Source organism: Magallana gigas, chromosome 1, assembly GCF_963853765.1.
Source record: "Magallana gigas chromosome 1, xbMagGiga1.1, whole genome shotgun sequence".
NCBI classification, from domain to species: Eukaryota; Metazoa; Mollusca; class Bivalvia; order Ostreida; family Ostreidae; genus Magallana; species Magallana gigas.
Window position 1 is genome coordinate 43,679,013 of NC_088853.1, and position 22,762 is coordinate 43,701,774.

Here is a 22,762-nt window from a genome sequence, read left to right on the forward strand (position 1 = left end):
GCAACCACTATGTATTCAGCCTATCTATTAAGTATAGCTTTTACGAGGTTTGATCCAAAGGAATTTAAAAAAAATGCGGTGCATTTATCAGAGTTGCTCAATTGTGTTGAAATGCATTTGCCGACAATATATATAAAAGCAAATTATTTGAATTGACAAGCACGTCGATTCATTTTTAGAATCGTCATAATAATCAAATCGATTGCATATAAACACCTTCTAACCACGAAATATTGTTTTAACATAATTCAACTTTTAAGTACAATTTAGAAGTAGATTGGATTTGAAGAATTGTTTAAAATCAAATAACGTTTTGAACAGAGGAAAAATTCACTCTGTTCACCTGACCTGCAATTAAGCTTTACCGAACACCTGCTATCCGTGGCCCATCTGTCCGACACTCTGCCTGTTTGAAATTTGGCGTTTGACCAAATTGACTCAACTTATCATAACATATTCTTATAGCATGGTGTTTTTTTAATTGTTTAAATATAGGACTAAACCCTTTTAAAAATGCGGGCAATCATATATATCTTTGTATTCTCATAGTAAATCATAGTGACTCGATTCAGTATGTTAATTCATATCTATAGTTATATATTTCAATTTGATCAGACCTTAATCATCAACATTTATTTAATGGTATATCTTACAACCTCAATATGTTTTTATCAAAAAGTTAATCACGGTAAAGGTTTTACTTTTTGTCTTTATTCATTTTTCGTTTTTGCTATTTTATCATTTTGATAGGTTTAAGGCTAGGAAAATAAGCCATTTTATGCATTTTAGAACATAGGATATGAAACTTTGAAAGAAGATTCCTTTTTTATATTGTTGTGTGTATTATTTAATTTAGGAATTTGTGAGGAGTTTTTGTGAGATTGGCTATATTTTAGAAGAATTTCATAATAAAACAAAATCAAATTGGTTACCAGAACTGTGTTTGAAGTGATAAATGTTGCCAACGGTCTTCTTGCTTATATTACATTCTGGTTTTTTTAAAATAATGTAATTCTATCACGAATTTTTTTTATCAATGTGTATTTATTAAACAACTTCATATCTACAAAAAAAACCCAAAATAATCAGTTTTATTTGGATTTTCTGATAACACTTTTAAACACTTAGGGGTCAAGTAAATAGCTATCTAGTATTTTTATATAATAGACTTTTGAGTTACCTCCTTTCTTACACAAACAAGTATCGTTCGATAATTTTTCTGACATAAAAATATAGTGTCTATTTAAATAAAACGAAATATAACCCGTGCGCAAGAGCTGTGACGACATTTGATCCCAAATATATTTAAATCTCATAAAGGGAATAAAGAAGAACATTATGAAAACAGAAAGAGATGCAAATGCCCCAAAACACCCCCAAAATTAGTCTGTGTTTATAACGTGAAATTCAATTCCAGGGCTGGATCGATATCCCCCAACCCTTCCTCTTGATATGAAAATGTCATTCTAATAGTAGAGAGCCCGTCAATAAGCTAAGAGTACATATTGCTGCAATACATGTAATTGATTCAAAGGCGTTTACAACAGTAAAAGCTTAGTTTGGTTGTTTAAAAATACAATATAAATATATGATTCCATTGATTATCTTATAAACAGAATTAAGTAATTAAAATGAATCAATGTGCCTACTTAGTCGGTAATAAACATGAGCGGATCCATATATTTTTCTTGGGGGGGAGGGGGGGTTGGGGCGGCTATGCAAATTTCAGAAATTTGAATTATTCGGACGAGGATGGCGGACAAGGATGGGAGGGGTACGGACCCCAACCCACCTCTTGATCCGGTAATGAATAACGCTAGTTCATGGAAACGTTAAAATACACAATAAACAGGCCGGGTACCTGTCCTTTGAATATTCGGATTTAATAATGTTTTTGACAGCAAATTAAACAAATAAGTCTCATTTTGTTTTATTTATTTATAATACACTTAATTTGAGAGTGGATATTTTATGTTTTCCGATGGAAATTTAGATAAAAAAAAAATTACATCTCCCTTGACAAAGGCCCAGAAAGAAAGAAGAACACTTAAATCACTTGAGACGTACTAGAGAGAGAGAGAGAGAGAGAGAGAGAAAGGATGGTAACCGATGGAAGTGCCGCCTGTTGTTCAACTGCCTCATGCGTCCCCCAAGCTCGAAGATATATTTAAAAAAGTCATTTCATTCACAAGCTACTTATAAATATTGCATGGATCAGAGCAACCAACATAAATCTGGTTTCACAATGAAATATTCTCAATAAAAAAAGCTCGAAGATTTTTTTTTAAAACATGCGCATTCTGAACAGGAAGTCGAAAGAGCCGTTGTCATGAGGTGTCAATGGTTTTTCCAACCACAAGGCTGATTCATTGGAGGTAATATCAGGTGATGCACTGATTTGTCCATAAAAATTGTTGTTTTGTTGGTGGTTTTTTTTTTTTTTTTTTTGGGGGGGGGGGGGTTATTAATAAATGATAGTAATATGTTTTCAATATGAACTTGAAAAACGAAAAGTAATATTGTTCTTGAAAAGCAGAAATAGATTCTTGTTGAAGAATTTCTACTTTTCATCATCAAATTTTGGGTAACCCATTCGTTTAAAAAATCTGCACTCTATCAAAAAATACTTAAATGTGAAATTGTTGAGAGTAATCTGGATATAAATGAGTCATAAATAACCCTGACAAATTCTAAGTTTTAGGTTTCGTTGAAAATGCTGTTTCTTAAATTTAATATAGTGGATTAGACAAATATAGAATTTATTTAAATAACTTCGTTTTAAGACAAGTTTTAAATTCTTTATATCTTCATGTAACCTGTTGAAACGCAAGGACCGGGTATTTAACAAATGCAAAATTGTCTATAACTCTAGTAAGTCTATAAGTCTATACTAAATTGAATTCATATCGACGGAATCATCAATTTTTTATGGCAAACTTAAACAAGAAAGGACATAGGGCCTCGGACAACCACCAGACAACTTTTTTTGAAGCAGAGTTTAATGCCTGGGACAAGCAGAACCGCGGGTATCTAACAATGGAGGAATATGTTAACCTCTTTGAATTCCTCCAATATGGAGATAGATCCAAAATAATTGTAAGTATACATTATAAAACTTTTTCGGACATTTCCGTGATAGACACAACTCAGCTGCCGGAAAATTGCAAATACATGTATCATTGAAAGACGGTATAATAATTGACATTCAAACTGTAATTATACAATGGCCGATTATAAATTTTTTTACCATGAAACAAATGAAAACGTAATAGAATAATGTTTTTAGATTGCAACATTTTTATTTACTGTCCATAACAAGTTTCCCCTATATGTATATAAAGTTATCTAAAGGTACATTGTACTTGAATGACAAATGTATTATACAAATGTATTGCGTGCAAATCTACCAAAATGTTTGGTTAATTGCATGTAACGTCATTTGTTACTCGTTACAATTGAAAGAAGTGACATACAAATGATATGTTTTATTGTAACCGAAAAATTTATAAACTATTGATCATTTTCTTTCAGGAGCTGTTAGGATCTATAATACAGGGAAGAGATAGATCAAAGAACATTACTATGGAGCTACATATGGATGTCATGAGTCGCCCGGGGGTCAAGGAACGGTATTCTATTATATAATTATTTATTGTGTTAATATCAGTTCTATACATAAAACATAAGTCATAAGACATAGGTTTCAGGGTCCCTGGTCATTCAGCATATAATGGTGTACATATAGTATGCAGATGTAAGTAATATCGGTGTTAATTTCTATATACATGAATCATACAGAATTATCACATCATTTTTATTGAACGGCTTTTAATTAAAAACTGTTTCCATATAATGCTAAAAGTCGTGAGAAATTCTTAAAAAATATGAATAACCAGATTTAGCGAATTTACGAAAGTTAACATTCCCCTTTTTAAATGGATTTCCCTTCCCGTGGACTTGTCTTTTCATTATTATTTTGCTTTTAAATAGATCGGAAATTAAGAAAAAATTTGTCACGTAAATGACGTGCAGAGTGGTTAGAGTGTAACTATTGAAAGGGCTCAATGACAGTGGCCTCTTTATACTACAGTGTAAATAAATCTCCTTCATCAGAAACTTTCTTTGTAAAAATTACAGAATAACATATCAATTTCAAAGAAAGATTATATGTAACTTTAATTCATCATGAATTCTAAACTCCCTTATGTCAATGAATATGTTTACCACTATTTTAGTACATCCCGACACAGAGATTTCTTCATGACGTTCGCCGACGGGAGTGATACAGCAACTAGAAAACAAATATTGCAGCGTTACGAGCAAATAATGGGAGATCAGTTTACAGAGGAGCATAAGGAAAAGATCTATAACCTTAAAATAGGTTTTGATGGTAAAGTGACTTACGAGGATTTCTTTCGGAGTTACTTGATTGAGAGAGGGCAAGCGGGAGCTTTTTGTGAAAAGAAATAAAAATATGCACTAATGTGGTATCATAAATATTCATGGGCACGAGTTTTTGTGGATTGATTTAGAATCGCAGCTTAATGTGGAAGTAAGCTTGTTTCAAATGATCCTACAAATCGAGTACGTTTCTAGAAATAGTGCTGAAATGAACAATTAATTTTGTAGATCAACTTACGTAACAAAGTTAAGTGTTTTAAAAATATGGGTAATAATGATAACCAAAAGTTAGTTTTAAGCAGTAGAAGGAAGAAATAGTTCTTAAAATAAATACAAATAAAGAAAATTGTTATTATGAATCTTTACATTTGTATCATGTTAAAATGTGTTTTAGAATTATAGAGATTATCATTTCGTTTGCTTTGACTTACGTACTTACGTGTAATACATTAAATTAAAACAGACGTATACAAACAACTTTGAATATATCTCGGATTAAATGTTTGTAAATATTACATGTATTGTATAATCATTTATCATATAAAAGCAATTTCAACTATTTCTGTCAACCCATTCAAATATCTCCGCAAATTTATCTTAATGCTTTTAGATTTATCATAAAGTTTGTCAATTACAATGAAGCGAAATTAACATTCAACATATCAAACAGTGCCATGTAAAAATACATAGTTATGTATCTTATTTTTATGATCGTAGTTTTTGCTAAAATTAGCTAACTATACATCATGAAAAGAAAAATGTACATTTTTATTGTGAATGATATTCGTTTATGTTGTAGATGTACATAAGGCGTTGTTCAGATTTAAAAACAAATGATATTTATTATAAAAATAACAAAAATATTCCAAAAACGTTTTTCAATTTCAGAATTCCGGAGTCAGTCTGCTGTTTATTTTAACGTTTATGAACTTAAATAAAAAACTTCTGTAACTTCTTGCCACACTTTGATTTATTGTACATATGTATGTATTGAATAAACAATGTTCTGCCTCCTTCCTTGTACTTGTATAAGAATTTAGATAGAAACTTTAGAACCATTGAATTTGTTTAAAGATGGCATTTGTTAAGATAGAATTGGTAGAAAATATTACTTTTGGAAAGAAATCAGAGATTGTTATGAATTTTAGAGAGAGAGAGAGAGAGAGAGAGAGAGAGAGAGAGAGGCGTTTGGACAAACGGACAACCAGTGGAACCAGCTCCAATTTAAGATATCATCTTTTCAAAATATTTCATCCTTCATTTGCACTTAAAAAAGATCTTGATATTACTATGTGAATTTAATTAGGAAAACACCCAGTAATTTATTCTTTATTTTTTAAATATGAATGTTAAAAGAATACCTACCTATACATCCGATTTCTTTACCCCAATTGTCGATATAATGATTAATATCTTTCCAGATTGCTACATTTAAATATCTTGAAATAAAATTGAATCAGTTCTTCTATAATGAGTTGACCAGGTCGACTGATTGACTTAATCCTAAATCGTTATGCAAAACTTTACTTTCCTCTCTCTTCCTTTTAGAAGAATAATGTAATATTGAGATCATGTATATTCCATACATAGTAAGTATAAAATATTACTCTCTTTGAGCATTATCACGTCGCTCTTAGAGATAGCATTATGGGGTCGTGTTTTTTTTTCTACCAAAATTAAAACTAAAGTCTTAAAAAACGACCTTTTTACTGTTGTAATTCATTATTTGCCATTTGTGCAAAGGTAGTCAAAAGTAAGATATAATCGTTACATTGTTAATTTATGGTCAGTAAATTCCATAGATTTAATTTGGGAATATTATGAATTCTGTACAATCAAATTAATTAAAAATTGTCAGGTAACAAAATTGACCTTAAACACCGTCAAAACTAAACACCCAACAACATCAACATGTATTCTGTCTTAAAGTTATTTAAATTAGTATTCAATATTTAAGTTTAATTGAAATAAAAATCAATCTTTTAGCAAATAATATTTGATTTTGTAAATTGTGAGAATTTGAGAGAATCTTGATGAATCAAAAATTAATACTTTTGATAAATTTTCAACTGTGACACTTTGAATTATGCACTTAATTGTAAAACTTTTCTTTAAGAATAAAAATTACATTAAATATACATTTAAAATCTTATTTCAACGTAATTATTCAAATTCGTAACGGAAAACTATGGTTGTTTTGCAAAACCTGGAATTACCAAAAACAACATAACACGTGGCGGCATTGCCTTTCTTTTTCGAAAATCTAGCGAGATCTCTGCAAGAGAAGTAAACATAGTAAATGAAAGAGTGATAGGAATTGAAATAGGATATGAGACAAACAAACTCTTTATTATTGGATGTCTCCTCCCTTCCACTAATCTTCCGCTTGAAGAATACAAACAGGTGATGCAAGATGTGTTCGACTTGTTCGATGAGCTAAGTGAAATTGGCCCCGTAATACTATGCGGCGACTTTAATACAGATATTAAAAACAAATACAGCAGTCCAAAGTCAAAACTCCTTATGGAAACTACACATGAAAGAAATCTTAGTAGCTTATTCTCATATGACACCCATTTTACGTTCCAAACAAAAGATAAAATATTTAGATCACTTCTTGACTACATCTTTGTACCCGAGTGGATTATTCCAGAGGTGAAATATAAGGAAATATTTCAAGACTTTGCTTACGATGTTTCTGATCACTTTCCATTACTATGTGAAATTGACGTCCAAAATATCTTCACTCACCTACCACCAGACTATTCAAGAAATATTCCGAAATGGAAGTTAGCTGACACAAACAACCTAGCAGCATATAGAATTACATGTGGTAATCTTTTAAACTCAACAGATATGGTACTGTCATCTAAGGACACCATCGATATGTTCCTTATCCACCTAACCGCTTCTCTTTTGTCATCTGCTGACGAACATATTCCATATGGAAAATTTAATTCACACATCAAACCATATTGGAAAAAATCAGAGTTACACAACGCCCATTATGAAATGCGGCGTTCTAGAAGAGCATGGAAATCAGAAGGTTCGCCTAGAGACAAACAAAATGAATCATATGTAAATTACAAAAAAAACAAATGTAAATTTAGAAAACTTCACAGATTAGCAAAAAAAGATTGGACACAAACAATATTTGATGAAATCGATAAAGCCGCCGAAATAGATATAGGAACTTTTTATAGAACAGCATGGAAAAATAAAAAACGAACAAGCACATCCCTACCTTCCAAGTTAAGATATAAAGAAAAAACTGCTGAAAACATAACTGACATGTGTAACCTCTGGGAGGAATATTATTCAGATCTTGCGTGCGAACGACATTGTCCAGGTAAATTCGATGATAACTTTAAAAACTACATTAATGAAATCGTGGAAAACATTGATAACAATCTAAACTATCAGGAAAAACCACGGAACAAGACGCTATAACAGTTGAGGAAATAAAGCATCATATTGAAAAACTCTCAAAAGGCAAAGCCCCTGGACCAGACTTTCTTACCACCGAGCACCTGATATACAGTGGTCATATTCTTATTGAAAAGCTATGTCTTCTTTTTAATGCTATAATGAGTGAAAAGTATGTACCCGAAATGTTTAAAGTTGGAAAAATTATATCTATCTATAAAGGTAAAAATAAGGATAAATGTGATCCTACTAATTACAGAGGTATTACATTGACATCTGTAGTGAGCAAACTGTTTGAAAAAATAATTCTATCGAGAATTGAAAATGACTTCGCTAACAAAAATGTATCATTCCCACATAATTTGCAATTTGGGTTCAGAAGTGAATATGGTGCCATACCAGCTTGTTACGTCTTAAAAGAAGCAATAAGTTATGTAGATAAAGGTTCATCAGTATTTTGTGCATTTCTAGATAATGAAAAAGCGTTTGACAGAATTTGGCATAATGGTCTCCTTTATAAACTATATAATCTTGATATTGACTCAAGGTTATGGCAAATTATAAAATACTGGTATAATGGCAGCAAATGTTTTGTGTCATTCTGTGGTGCAAACTCCAACTTGTTTAAAGTTTTGCAAGGTGTAGGACAAGGAAGGGTTCTAAGTGCTTTTATGTTTCTTGTTTACATTAATGATTTGTTATCTGAAATTTGCCAGAATGGTAATGGTCTTGTTTTGGGTGATATACACATACCAGGTATTTTATTAGCGGATGATACTGTTTTAATGACCAACTCGCCAAGGTCTTTACAATGTTTACTTAATGAAGTAGACAAATATGCATATACTTGGAGACTTCATTACAATCCAAGTAAAAGTGTCTTCATTGTTTTTTCCAAGACACAAAAATGATCTGTTTCTTATAGTATTAGATTATTTGGTAGTGAAATTCCTCAGTCTGATAACACTGTTTATGCTGGCTGCCTTCTACAAGCAAATATGAAAACTGACAAGCTAACCGAACGAGTGTGCAAAAATGCAAGATCAAAAATCCACTCATTATACTCTATTGGTGTTAATAACTCCGACATTCATCCAGTTGTGTCTGCCAAAATATGGAAACGGGTTGTGCTACCCTCTGCCCTCTACTCCTGTGAAATATGGTCGTCACTGACACTCACCGACATGCAACTCCTAGAGTATGTACAAAGACACTTCTCCAGAATAATTCAAGGATTTTCCAAATTTTCTCCGTCGCTCTCCAGCATCTCAAATATTGGACTGTGGACCATGCAAGGCTACATTGATAAATGCCGCTTATTGTTTTTAGGGAGATTACACCGATCAGAACAAAACTCTTTACAAAATCGGATTTATAGGTTTATTTCTGATGTTCATGTAACTGAAAAACTTTTTGCAACTAAAAACTTGTTACAAACAGCTAAGAAATATAAGCTCTTCGATGTGATTTTTAACGACAGTAATATTATTTTTAACAACACAGAATATTCAAAATTGGTTATCAAAACAATTTGGGCAGAGGAAGAAAAACAATGGCTTAGCTCTCTCTGTGTAAACCCTGAACTCTCTTTTTTTCGTAGAATACATACGAATTTGTGCCCTAATAAGCTTTGGCAAATTGCTAAAGAAGAACCCTCAAAACGACTGTTGATCAACTTTTTAGTTCAAGTTTCGTCAATGAAAACTGTATGTAAAACTTGTCCTTTATGTTATAAGGAAACAGATAGCTATAATATGCACCTTGTTTTAAGCTGTTATAATCTTTTAGAACACAGAGAAATTATGCTTGAAAATATTTTAGAAATTCTTGACGTCAACGAATATATATTGTTTGAAAATCAAAATCCAGAATTACAGTTTTTATCCCTTATGGGATGTGTCAATGGTACAAGTTTTGAAAATATATCGTATACAATATGGAAACAGATTATGTTAATCGTTGCATTTATGTTGTATAAAAACAGAGGTTTCTTTGCAATAGATTGTCGTAATTTATAAATGTCTATCAAAATATGTACATATATAAATGTGTTTTGTTTGTGTTCTATTTTCACTTGAGTTTATAATTTGATTATGTAATACTTTCCATTAATTTGGAGGAAATAAAGAATATCTTATCTTATCTTATCTTACATCATGCTGGTAAAGCATTGCACTTTCTTGTGATGAAAAATAAAACAGTGGTGCTCTAAATACGCATCATTATGACAAGGTTACAAGTCTGTACAAAAAAAAACAGTGATATCCATAATATTTTGTTTGGAAATTCAGTTTACCTGTGTGTTTTGTGTCTAAACATTCTAAATTACTAACCATACTAAACAACAAAATTTATAAACATCTTATAATTTCGCTATCAATGTAAACAAAAAAAAAAAAAATATATATATATATATATTCCAGATGACTAAAACATTTATTGTTTTATTTATTATTTAATTGATTAATATATCTACAGTGTAATTACAATTTATGGTTAATCAGTGTTTTTTTCAGCAAAAGTTTCGTTCATGTTCGGCCATAAGCTTTAATTATATAAATATATTTGCAGGTATTAATAGACAATTAGATATTATCTTGATGAATTGACTTTACAGTTGAATTATTTTTCGAAATGTTCTGGACGGACATTATTATTTTCATTTTTTAAATTGAAATAAACATAGGGATTAAATTAATGATATCTAAAAAAAGTATACTGTGGATTCAATAATTTCTTTTGGGCCAATTTTCGTGGATTGTTTTTTTTTGGGGGGGGGGGGGCTTATTCATGAAGATGTAATTTTGAGGAGACGTCAGTTTTCAGTTTAAGTAAGAAAGATGACTCTTTCTAAAATTGTTTTCCAAAAGTCTGTAATTCGAAGGGGGGGTGGGGGGTGCTACCCTCGAATACCACGAAAAATACTATGAAATTCAATGATTCCACTGTATATGTGCGAAGAGTTTTGATTTCAAAGATGATAGGAACTGTATTAATTGTGGAACAATCTTTGTAAATAAATTAATTCTGCAGCTGACAGTAAATCTTAATGAAGAGGAAGGACCCTATTTATAATGTAATTAATCACCAGCAATGTTTCAGAAAACGTTGACATCTCCATGCATGAACTCATAAATAGTTATTTGACAAACCAGCATCAAAAGCAAAAAAAATGTTAAATTAATTATCGTTATTAATTAAACTCTCACCTTGAAACTATCATCGTTTTAGAGAAACAAAATCAATTAAACCAAAATATTCAAAACACGAGTATGATAAGCTCCGATTTGTTTTCGTCTTGTAATTGTTTACACACGTGATTCGAGGAGGTTGAAAATGCAAAGACCATGTTTTTATATCTTTAAAAAAATAATATTTATGAATACAAGTGAGCTTGTCACTATATCAACATACAGTCTGTCAATGACTTTCAAACAATAAAGCTACAACATAAATGAAAACAAATTGAAAGAGGATTTTTACCTTTGACATTTTTTTTTCACCGAAAGCATTAGGCACATTTATTAAATCATAAATTAGTGTCTTAATGTATGATATTTCCTCTGTAAATTTCAAACATAGATAACACAGTTATGTATTGATGTATTGTTAATAATGAGTGCTCATTGTATAGCAACACTTCAATCTTCCAAAACAAAACAAAAAAAAAACAAACAAACAAACAAACAAAAAACATGAACCAAAATGTGATTTCATTATCCCCAAAATACGTATTTAGCCTTGGTATGATTCGATAAAGCTTAAAAATCAGAAGAAGAAATAATAGTACATAGATGCAATAATGTAGCCCATTTTATTTTTTTATTCTTATTTTTTTTTTTGGGGGGGGGGGGGGGCTACAACTCCATAGAATCTCCGTATTTATACAATTGCGGGAGTGATTCACTCTCGCAGCTATTTCCATTTAAATCGTATATAAATGACAATAACATTTGCATTTGCATGTCTTACCTGAACTCAAACATTGTAGTTGTGAATGGCATAAATTAATCAAAAAATATCAAGTATAGTCCATATATCAGTTATTTTTTGTGTATGTCAACAACTGAAGTTGAATTTGTCCGCCATGTTTAATGACTTTGATCAGTTTTATTATGGGACAGCCAATGATAATTCAGGAGCGGATTTTGAACTGGATATAGTAATTCCCCAATTTTAAACAAAATTAACGCGGTAGATATGATTTTTTTCATTATTTACCATTTCCTTAAATGATTTTTAAGTGATAGAATGAGGTAAGATTGCTATACACTATATTTCAATCGATTAAATCGTTTTTAGGTGTTTAGTAATCTTGAAATTCTTTTCATTAGAACTAATAATCATTTAAATGATGAGTTATGAGATAAGGAAAAAACCAATTAGAATATAGTTTCCATCTCTTGTAGCAGAACATTTTTACATAATATCTACAAATGCAGCTTATGAGAAAGCATGCTTTCTATAAAACAACGTATAAAAGAGATAAATAAAAAGGATATATTACCGACTAAAAATATTTTATTCCTTTTTGCATGGTACATTTAATTCAAAGTCAATGATGAGGAACCTCCTTTTCGCATTAAATGTCATACTAAAAATACATTGTTGTTTGTCCCCCCTACAGCCAGTGTTAATAAGCAAAGAATAATTAATTTATTAACAATTTTTTTTAAATATAGAGACTAAACGGCGCATGATTTTTTTTTTAAATAAAATTAAATCATATATTAAGTCAGACAAACCCTCATGAACGCATCTCATTAAGATTTTGCAGGTGAGGTTAATTAATATAAAAAGAAACAGTAACTAGAAACAGCACAGGTTCTCAGAACATGACCTTTGAAAACATCTGAATGCGGAAACGTCATAAATATCATTTATCTCCTAATGATTCAATTAAAATTAATTTAAGCACGTAATACTGAGTTAAACTTATATCAAATTGATACATTTGGTGAATTCTATGCACGAATGTAGTGAAAGAGCGACTTGTTTTTGGCGATGTGCTCTTATATAAGATCCTCTGTGATCAAAATCTTTATTCCACGAAATCTAGAAGCCATGGAAACAACTATATCTGTACTTGTGTTGGTGGTAGCCCTCATGGTAAGGCTAAATATATATTCCTTTTTTTATTTAACAAGCTATAAAATTCAATATTATTAATCTATTGTCATGTATACATTTTGCTTTTCTTCTTATCTAACCTTAGCGTCATCAAAATAGTTTTGTCTTGTAAGAGAAAATATTGTTGCTTTATTATGCCCTTTTTTAAAAAAAAAGAAGAAGATCCTCTTGCTTTACTGCTGTCAATCTGTTTATCAGTCGGTCGGTCGGTCGGTCGGTCTGTCGGTTGGTCATCCAACAGTTTCCGGTTTCCGTTGGTTTTCTTCGCATAGGTTGCACATAATGAAATGAAATTTTTATACAGATTTATCATTCAATTTCGAATGTCAAGTTTGATTCTGGGTATGATCGAGCGATTCTTGACATAGTTGGGCCTCTTGGGATTAAAAAGAAAATGCTAACTATTTGCAAATTTCGTTTTTTTTCTTCGGAGAGGTCTACAGTGCTAGGAAGGTGGGGGCATAATTGTTTCTTTTGTAAGTTTTCTTAATAATTATAAATTTCTATTATTGGTTTTTACGTAAATATTGTAAACATTAAAATAATGTAAGTAATCATATGTCTAAAAATCGATATTGATTTCTTAAGATTTTATCATACCCATTTCGATAAGAACACTGCAACATGGCTCAGCCAATCATCTCCAAATAACACTAAAGGCATTTTTTTTTAAATATCATTTTTGAGGGAAAGGAAAACCAAATTTTTTGGAATCAATAAACAGCACACTCACATTTCCTGTAAAGTTAGTCACACTAGTCACATTCGATTTTATATGTGTTTTTGTTTTGTTTTGTTTTTTTATTTATTTATGTTATTTATTTTTGTTGTTGTTGTTTTTTTGGGGGGTGGTGGTAAAAAATACCAATGATAATCGTTTTAATAAAAAGAAAATAATAACTATCTTTAAAACACACATAAATACTTGACATACCAGTCAAACCAGTCGGTCAATCGGTCCTCCAACAATTTAGGTTTATTTTCTTCGTAGAGGTTGTATATAATGAAATGAAATTTGTTTACAGATTTATCATCCAAATGTGAAGGTCAAGTTTGATTCTGGGTAATGATTGAACAGTTTTTGGCGTAATTGGGCCTCTTGGGATTAAAAAGAAAAGAAAAGACGGTCTGCAAAAATGTGACAACTTTAGTGTTTTTATAATAATTATTTGATGTACTTGAAAATGTTGCCAAAACACATGTAAATTTAAAGGTTTGTGTCAACCTAGTATTGACTCTAATGTTATCTACACGGGCAATATAAGAGTTCATTGAAGATCAGTCTCTTCATACGGTTCCCTCCTGTTCAACATGAATTCCCCCGGAGCTGTAGTCCTGGACTAATTGTGATGTTGTGGCACAGGATTAGTTTTTAATCACCTCAATGATTTTTGTCAAAAACCAACATCACAAGCACGGTCTGCACAAATGTTACGACGCTACAATGTATTGTCCAAGTAATGAAACAACTGATTCAAAGCAACATATCAAAATGGGCAGAAGATATTCTAATATAAATCAAAAATAGTTATCCATATCTGTCGATATAACTTTAAGAATATTTGAATGCACGGGAACATGTAAACAATGTTACAAACAATATATCGAAACAATATTTCCGGAAACTCACACACCAGACTCAATTCCACGTATAACATTTCAATCATATAATAACAGAAAAGTGTCAAGAAAATACGTCCATGACACAAAACATGATAACATTAGCGATAGAAATATATCCATCTGCCTATATCTGTCTCTCAACTGTCATACCTGAATGACCTCACAAGTAACGTGAAATCAGGGCTGCGTTAAGATCGTAGCTGCTACGTAGGGTACGTAGTTAAACGATAAGCTAGCCTAGCCGCTACGTAGATATTCTTAGCCTAAATATTCTATGCTAAGCATCAAATTTAAGATTTTCAACAAATAACACTTACAATGTATTTTTCTTTAAATGAATTGAAAAAAACCCGGAATATGTCAACAAATTAAAAAAAATTGCAAACTATGTATTAAAAACGTGTGTTTGGTTCCAGGGCTTTCCTTGTAGAAGTATTCGGAACACAGACTACCCAGCATCTGGCCATTACAATACGTATGGTGGTGGAGGTTCTCACTATCCATACCCAGGATATCCACAAGGTGGACCAAACTATCCATTTCTAGGATCAAACTATCCATTTCCAGGCTATCCAAATGGTGGATCCAATTATCCTTTTCCCGGATGGCCTCATTTTGGTGGTGATCTGAATCTTCCCGAGGGTAAAATTTAAACCTAGCCCCAAATATTTGAAAACTGTTTTTTATTTATGTATTTAAAAAATAATCTATTGCAGAAAGCTTATTCTTGCTTTTGGAATGTTTAAGGATACCAACTGATTTTATTGTTGTATATAAAGCACTAGTGAAACAGGTGAAGCTTAATGTTATATCTCTTTTTTCTTATTATTATTAATTCATTCTTAAATGTTAATGCATATTCATTGTATGATTCATAGATATAATGTAATATTGGTTTCCTCTAATAAAAGAACTATTTTTTACAGCATTTTCAGTACAAATATTAAACTCTGTCCACTTTTTACTATGAAAGTTATAATTGCATATTCTGGCATTTAAAATAAATTGAGAATAAATCGTGATTAAGTTATCCTGATGAAGTGTACAATAGGTATTCAATTGATTTTATCAGATTTTATTATTTTTTATAAACCATAAGAAAACATCGTATGCCTTAATACACATTGTATGTATTTAAATTATGCTTACCAATTTATAGGCTGTGACTCTATTTATTGTTATGTTGCGGCTTGCCAGATACAAAGGTGTAGAAATTTTCCTCAAGCTCGTTGTGTGTAAGTACAAATATATTTATGTCGATATATTTATTTGCATGTCAACCTCATCTTACCTCACGTCACCTGACATATTCCTTACCTTACCCATACCTTACCTTACCCATACCTTACCTTACTTTGTCTTACCTTATCTTACCTTACCTTACCGTCTGTTGGTCAATTTAAGTAAAATTTAATTTTTGATGTTGTTTATATACATGAAGGTTATCTCACTATCAATAATAACATCTTTAATTTTAGTGGTTTTTGCAATAGCTGTATTGCACGATTTTTCGTCGGAGGAGTCAATGTAACTCCCTTCTGTGGAGGATCAACACCCCCAGGAAATCAACATAAGAAGTACTAGTCGGAAGGCGTTGAATTTACCTTCCAGCGCTTATATTTTTATTATAAAATAAAATAATGTATCAGCATCACATTTATCGTTTTATTCTTCTTTTTTTGTGTTTTATATCCGATAGCAGTCACAATATTACCATTAAATGATAAAATTTACGCAACTAGTCATCAATGATTTTTACAACAGCTTACGTAGAAGTAAATGGTAATTAATGCATAGGATTCTAAAAAAAACTTTAAAAACAAAGTAAACTATTATTCAAAGCAGTTCAAATTGAAACGAACATATAAAATGAATTTCAAATAATCTTTGTTTTGCAAGCAAATATTACGTGTATCAAGCTGCAAAAAATGCAACAAAAAGCATGTTAGCTGATATTTTCGAAGTGTGAACAAGAAACTAGATGACTAGGCCTGACCGAAGTTTTAGTAAAACTCATTCTCATCTTCACTAAAATCAAAATCCAAAACTAACCAGGATAACTATATCCAACAACCCTTGCAAAATAGACATGAAAGTATGTAAGAAAAATAAACTGTCAAATCAGCTTATTGCAAATAACACTATCTTCTTATTCACTGACCCAATTTTAGTATCTTTATTCTTTCCAATTATTGTTTATTTCACGAATACCACTTTACGGAAGGATAAAAAAAAAATAAGAATAAAACTTTGTCTGAATTTATCTAATTAGTATATACTATCATACATGCATTTTTACTCAACAAAGCTCGGGCATTTAGATAGTTATTAACTGTAAAAGATTTTTTAAATGATAATTTAGCAATTGCAATGTAAACGATATGTAGGTTTATAATCATATTTATAACTAACATCTTAAGAAGTTCTCCGTAAAATGTGAGTAGAGATTATATCATATACCTCGCAGAGTATCCACGTGTTTTGGACTAGGTGAGACAGCAACCAAAAGCTAGGGCTGTATCGCTTTCCGGGCTGATATTTTTCTGTCTCAGCCCGTCGTCAAGGAGGTGTATGGCCCTCAAATTTAAAATCGCCAATCCCCAAATATCTCTGCATGATTAAAACTAGTTTGTGAAATAACGATAGAATAACAAATGAATCTTTTAAAGCATCATCTGAGTATTTTTATATTTTGCTGAAAATAAAAAAAATGATAAATCAAAAATAGCGCCAAAGTGCGATGTGTATCTCAGTAAGGGGAGGTAACCTACACAACCGTTGCGTATTTAGAACAATATCACGCTTTGTTTAATGAAATTATTGAGGATATAGAGAAGGATGAAACGAGACTAAATCGAAGAAACCTAGAGTTTAGATTGTAAAAATGAAGTGGTTAATGTTATGGACGCGCTTATGAACGTTCACACTATAGCAGTATGGATTTTTATGAATGGAATCTGACAAGAAACGAAATCCCAATGAAAACAATTGACTTATTACGAAATTGCGTAGGATGGAAGTTTCTCTCTTGATAATTTTGAATTCTAGAAGATATTACTGCTTCATCTCAGACGACAGACTCCATTCTATATTCTACTGTATTTCAAACCCCGATGGTTTGCCAACAAAGTTCGACAACACTTACATTTCTTAACACATAAAAAGAATAAAAACGAACGAGTTTTGAGAATCCGAGAAAAATCCATACCGTAGATTCTTCATGATAAATAATATTTCTCATTTGGAATTTGGATTTGAATAAAAGTCTTTGATTTTAGATATATGATATAAACAACATCACACTGTTATTTTGATCTCGGCCCTCGTTTCAGCCCTCCGATGGTATCCGCCCGCGCCCTTTGGGCTTTGGCCGATAGCAATCGCTCGGGTTGATACCAGGGCCGAGATCAAAAGAACAGTGTGATATTCTATATATCATGACCAGATAGATCCATACACAGTACACAGAAGTATAGAAAGAACAGATATCTACTATAGATGATAATAATAGTTCAATTAAGTGACAAAATATCGAAATCTTGTTCCAAACCTGCATAATGGATCAAAGGAGACGTACATAGGAAATTTATGAGAAATGTGTTAAAACATTGAAAAGCATTATACTTTGCATGCTGGTAAAGAAAGATTATTTTTACACGAACAAGATCCCAGAATGACTGTCCATATGACAACCTATTAGCAGAAAAACAAAACGAAAGTGTTTCAAGTGCACAAAAATACGCAAAAGTTGTTATATTTAACCAATGTTCATCAAAAATAATGTTTCAGGTATCGAACACGTCTTTGATGAACACAATTGTTGCGGCAATGACATGTCAAAAATTCCGAACACAGAAAAAAGCATGTAGTACAATTATATTCCAAGTGTTGATTTTACCGCTTTATACCGGTATCATACAAAGTAAGTTTTGTTGTACTTCATCCCTTAGTCCAACATATCGTAGTGGACAATGCACTTGCTTTTCACCGCTGCTACCCTAGTTCGATCTCCGTGATCGACAGTGGTAGTATGAGATAGGGTATGGCGGTCGCCCATTTGGACACGTGTGTTCTCTCCCGGTACTCCGGCTTCTTCCAACACCAATGACCCCCTCGCGCTAACATCCGGGCCAACGAGAGATATTAGTATAAGTTGTAGAACATGCTTTATAAATGAAGTTCAGCTCACTTATTTTTATAATCGGACTTTCAAGATTCAATTAAAATGCTGTGTCAAATTTGAGAGGAATTTTGGGAATTGGGTTTTTTTTCTTAAATCAACAAGCAAAAAAAGGCATTTTAACTTATTGACCCTTATGATCGAAATGAAAATCACAAAACCTTTTAAAAAATCTACATTACACCCCAAATCATGTTTTTGAGGTAATAAAATGCAAGAGCAGTATGTTACAGAAAAACGTGAAGATTAAGGGGCTGACTGACGGGCGGAAAGCAACAATATACCCAATTATAATATTTAAATAAATCAGCATAATGTTTATAAATCAGATGTTTTAGCTTACTAAACCGTTTTAATCAAATGTTTAAATAACAATGTCGAAAATTTTAAAGAAGGTAAGTAATTAAAACATAACTTAATTCAAACATTATTGAAGTGTTGTTTATTGTTTTCTTCAGTTGTTATTTTAAAAGAATTACAAGACATTATTCGTCCTAGATACACAAAAAACCATGCAAACAAATCTTTCTGTGATATTGATGGTTGCCCAAACGGTAGGTTTTTTAAACGCTTTTTCATCTTTTTATGTAAAATGTTTAATTCATTTGAATACCATATGATATCACTTTCATTTCCTTTTATACATTTTTTATAAAGTATGTAATGTCTGTCTCTCCTGTTATTTCTTCAAAATTCGATATATCATCCAAACATTCTTTATAAAAATAATAATTACTTGTAGACGTTCCTTGCTTACTCTATGTATACATTTGACAAATCTAAACGTACACGTTCATTTTCATTTTACAGTGTTCTAGACATAAAATGAAGAAACTTGTGTTTTTCTAAATTGTATCATTTAACTCGAGGTATTTTTTATTTCTTTAATTATATTAAGACAGGAAAATAACGACTTTTATTTTATTGTATTGCCTGGTTTGTGAGGGTTTCCCTTATATTGGAGAATACTATCCGAAAAGCGGGTATCACTATCATACACAGCCAAATTATGATCGTTCCTATATACCATACAGACAATATACAGATACAGATTTTAATATGCATCCCAAAAAATACCAACAAAACACCTATGACCTGAATTTTCCCCTTGTAAATACTTTGCTAAGTTTAACATGCGCGGCACTAGAGGGAAGGGGGGGGGTAGAAGGGTCCGGAATCCCCTGTAAAAATCAATTTTTTTTAAAAATTACATCATAAAATTACCAAAAATGTGCCTCAGAATTCCCTGTCAAACTCAAATAATCGTCGGACCCCCCCCCCCCCCCCCCCCCAGGAAATTTTTTTCCGGATCTGCGCATGTTTGACATTTGTTTTAATATCCGCGTTGAGGATGAATCGATCGGCATTTCAGATTCTGGTTGTTTAAGGGGTACTTTAAATGTCTCGGGTGGTTGAAATTGATACATGTAATCTTCGTCAGATAATCGATATACAATAGGTTTAAACGATTGAGCTATCGTTAACACTACCCACTTAAGAATGTCGTTTGTAGTGAGATACCCTTTTTGAAAGAATACTACGTCTTCAATCAAGACACCAGTTTAACTGTCTAGGATGGTTGCCTTCAGATACGATTTCTTTACTTTACATAATTTGTAAAGAAATATGACTCTTGCTTGTCACTTGATTTCTAACATTGAAATTTTGGTAAATCATTTGAAATACACAATTAAACGATTTATTCATCAAAAAAATGAAAAATGATGTTTTTCAACTCAAATCGTGTTAGGTCCAGTTAACTCACATTTTTACTATACTATTGAACACTTTCAGAGTTTCACTTTGGCAGAGTTTCATATTCTTACATATTAAACGAAGGAAATTTGCCTTTTAATTTTAGACCTTGTTTCTACAAGAACACCGTGGCCACTGTTAACAGCTGAAAAGTCGAAAATACCTAATATTATTTAAATTTAACAAGATATCAACTTTTTACTAATCAAATAACCTGAGACTCTTTGACAACAACATTGCCAAGCGCATGGGGGTCAAAATAATTAAGCCATGTGACTGAAACGATAACAGGGGCTTATAAAACATTTTGACAAATCTTTAGTATTTAAATATTTAAAGGAGTCTTACGCAGTAAACCAACATGGGTAAGAAATGTATTTACATTTTTGAAATATATTTGAATATTGTTTTTAGGATATACAATTTTTTCATTGAGTAAATTCACTGTGATTATAATTATTTGATATCAAAGGCGATTTTTTTTAAATGCCATTTGATTGAATATGCTTAGATTTTATGAAAAAAATTAATAAAACTAAATATTAGTTTCGAAGTACATAAACAATCCTAAAAGTTCTATTTGTCTTCTCATAGATATTTACAAGAAATTATTATAAAAAACGGATAAAATGCGACTTAGCCTTAACATTCTCCTTGAAAACGTAACTATATATTTAAAAAAAAACCTGACGAATTCCAATGATTCAATTTAAACAACACTTTGATTATTTGGGAAATGAAGTGTTTTTTAAAGCAAACATGTATGTCATAAAATTCGTTCTGAGGAATTTGATAAAATAGTTTGGGTTTCATACTTTTTTTCATGGTAAACTAAAAGAACAGCTCATAATAAAAATGAGGTTAACTGTTGCGTAATTTATAAATCTTCACAGCATATCAGACAGAGAGAACAGCCAGTGTTACGTCACTAGAATTCACCATTTATCATCAAACTTTACTTTTACTTAAAGCCAAATATAATAAAAAAATTTATCCCCTTTGCTCAAAATTCGGCATTGTTATAAAATATGTGCTACTGGATTCATTTTGACACACATTAAAACGTGTTAATCGATCGCTGTTTCAAGTATAGGTATTCCCGCATCACCGTTATGGAACAAAATTGTTATTATTAGATTCATGAATTATGGTCAAAGGTCCTAACATCAACAGTGTCCATGTCTCAACAGTTTGTTTCTTTTTTGTTAAAATCTCCTTGCAGGAGCTCGAACAATTATATGCATCTAATACTATTGTTGACCGACAATCAAATGGAAATTTTTTTTTCAATGCAATGCTGACAAATTTTTTTTACGAAGATTCCCAACAAAAAATAGCAAATTTTGTATTTCCACTATTACTCTACAAAAATAAAGAAGCACTGACGAACCCTTTGATGTTTCATCTGCTAAGATTCAATTAACAGATAAGTAATGCTGTGAAGATAAATTAGACTGACAATGCAATTTATACAAAGAGTCGAATTTAGGACAAAGTACTTGCGACACTCATGATTGTTTTGTTGATGAATTTAAACTTTGTGATTTGAAGTTAAAAGGGTTTACACAATTTATATTAAAAATCAAGATATGATCGATATTCATGATAAACGTCTCAAATTTCTAAATTATTGGTGATATATCATTTGTTACGTAGACCTTTTGATTAATACTGTCGAAATACTGAAGCAGAAAGATACTAACAGTAAATTGCATTTTGTAAACCTTCTTTATAAATAAATTATTGAAAAGTATGAACCAAAAAAAAAGTGCAGTGACTTCCATAAAACATGACTTATAAGTCTTGATATACAGCTCAAAGAAATTACTTTCGATTGTTCTAAACATTTTAAACATATTTAAATCTGAGAGGTTCGAAGCTAAACTCAATGGATCAAATCAGCATGCAATCATTAAACATTCAACACTAAAAGCGAAATATGGCCTTAAATCATATGGCACTTGTGCTAACTTGCAGTTTTTTCAGGCTCTACAGAAAGATTCGCTGTAAGCCAATGCTACTTGAATATTCAAAATTAAAACCCAAAATAGCGTCAAAGTAAAAGCTTCCGCTTAACTAAATACCTACACAAGGAACCTTGTTTTGTCAAAATATTTTGGTTTTTTAACCAGAAAAAAATTAGCAAGAAATAGTTTTTCTTCTCATAAATTACGGGATTTAAAAACAGCACTACGCAAATCTTACACATACACTGCGCATTAATTTTCATGAACTATTTACAATTGG

At 31.3% G+C, this 22,762-nt stretch overlaps 1 protein-coding gene and 1 long non-coding RNA gene across 3 annotated transcripts; both read left to right on the forward strand.

Annotated features, from left to right (window-relative positions):
* The first annotated feature begins 2,220 nt into the window (after positions 1-2,220).
* LOC117687190 (uncharacterized) lies at positions 2,221-5,545 on the forward strand. 2 transcript variants are annotated; one of them, XM_066067774.1, is made up of 4 exons: positions 2,221-2,375; positions 2,947-3,096; positions 3,532-3,629; positions 4,236-5,545. In XM_066067774.1, exons 2-4 carry the CDS (start codon positions 3,037-3,039, stop codon positions 4,468-4,470), a joined length of 393 nt encoding a protein of 130 aa, XP_065923846.1. In that variant the 5' UTR covers positions 2,221-2,375; positions 2,947-3,036; the 3' UTR covers positions 4,471-5,545. The 2 variants fall into 2 exon arrangements, with proteins under 2 accessions (XP_065923846.1, XP_034319321.2); XM_034463430.2 differs by lacking the exon at positions 2,221-2,375 and having other exon boundaries at positions 2,662-3,096; positions 4,236-5,543.
* A 7,171-nt stretch (positions 5,546-12,716) lies between these two features.
* LOC105339763 (uncharacterized) lies at positions 12,717-16,191 on the forward strand. Its single transcript, XR_010712080.1, has 3 exons — positions 12,717-12,936; positions 14,997-15,815; positions 16,059-16,191. It is a non-coding gene; the product is annotated as an uncharacterized lncRNA (long non-coding RNA).
* Positions 16,192-22,762: the final 6,571 nt, after the last annotated feature.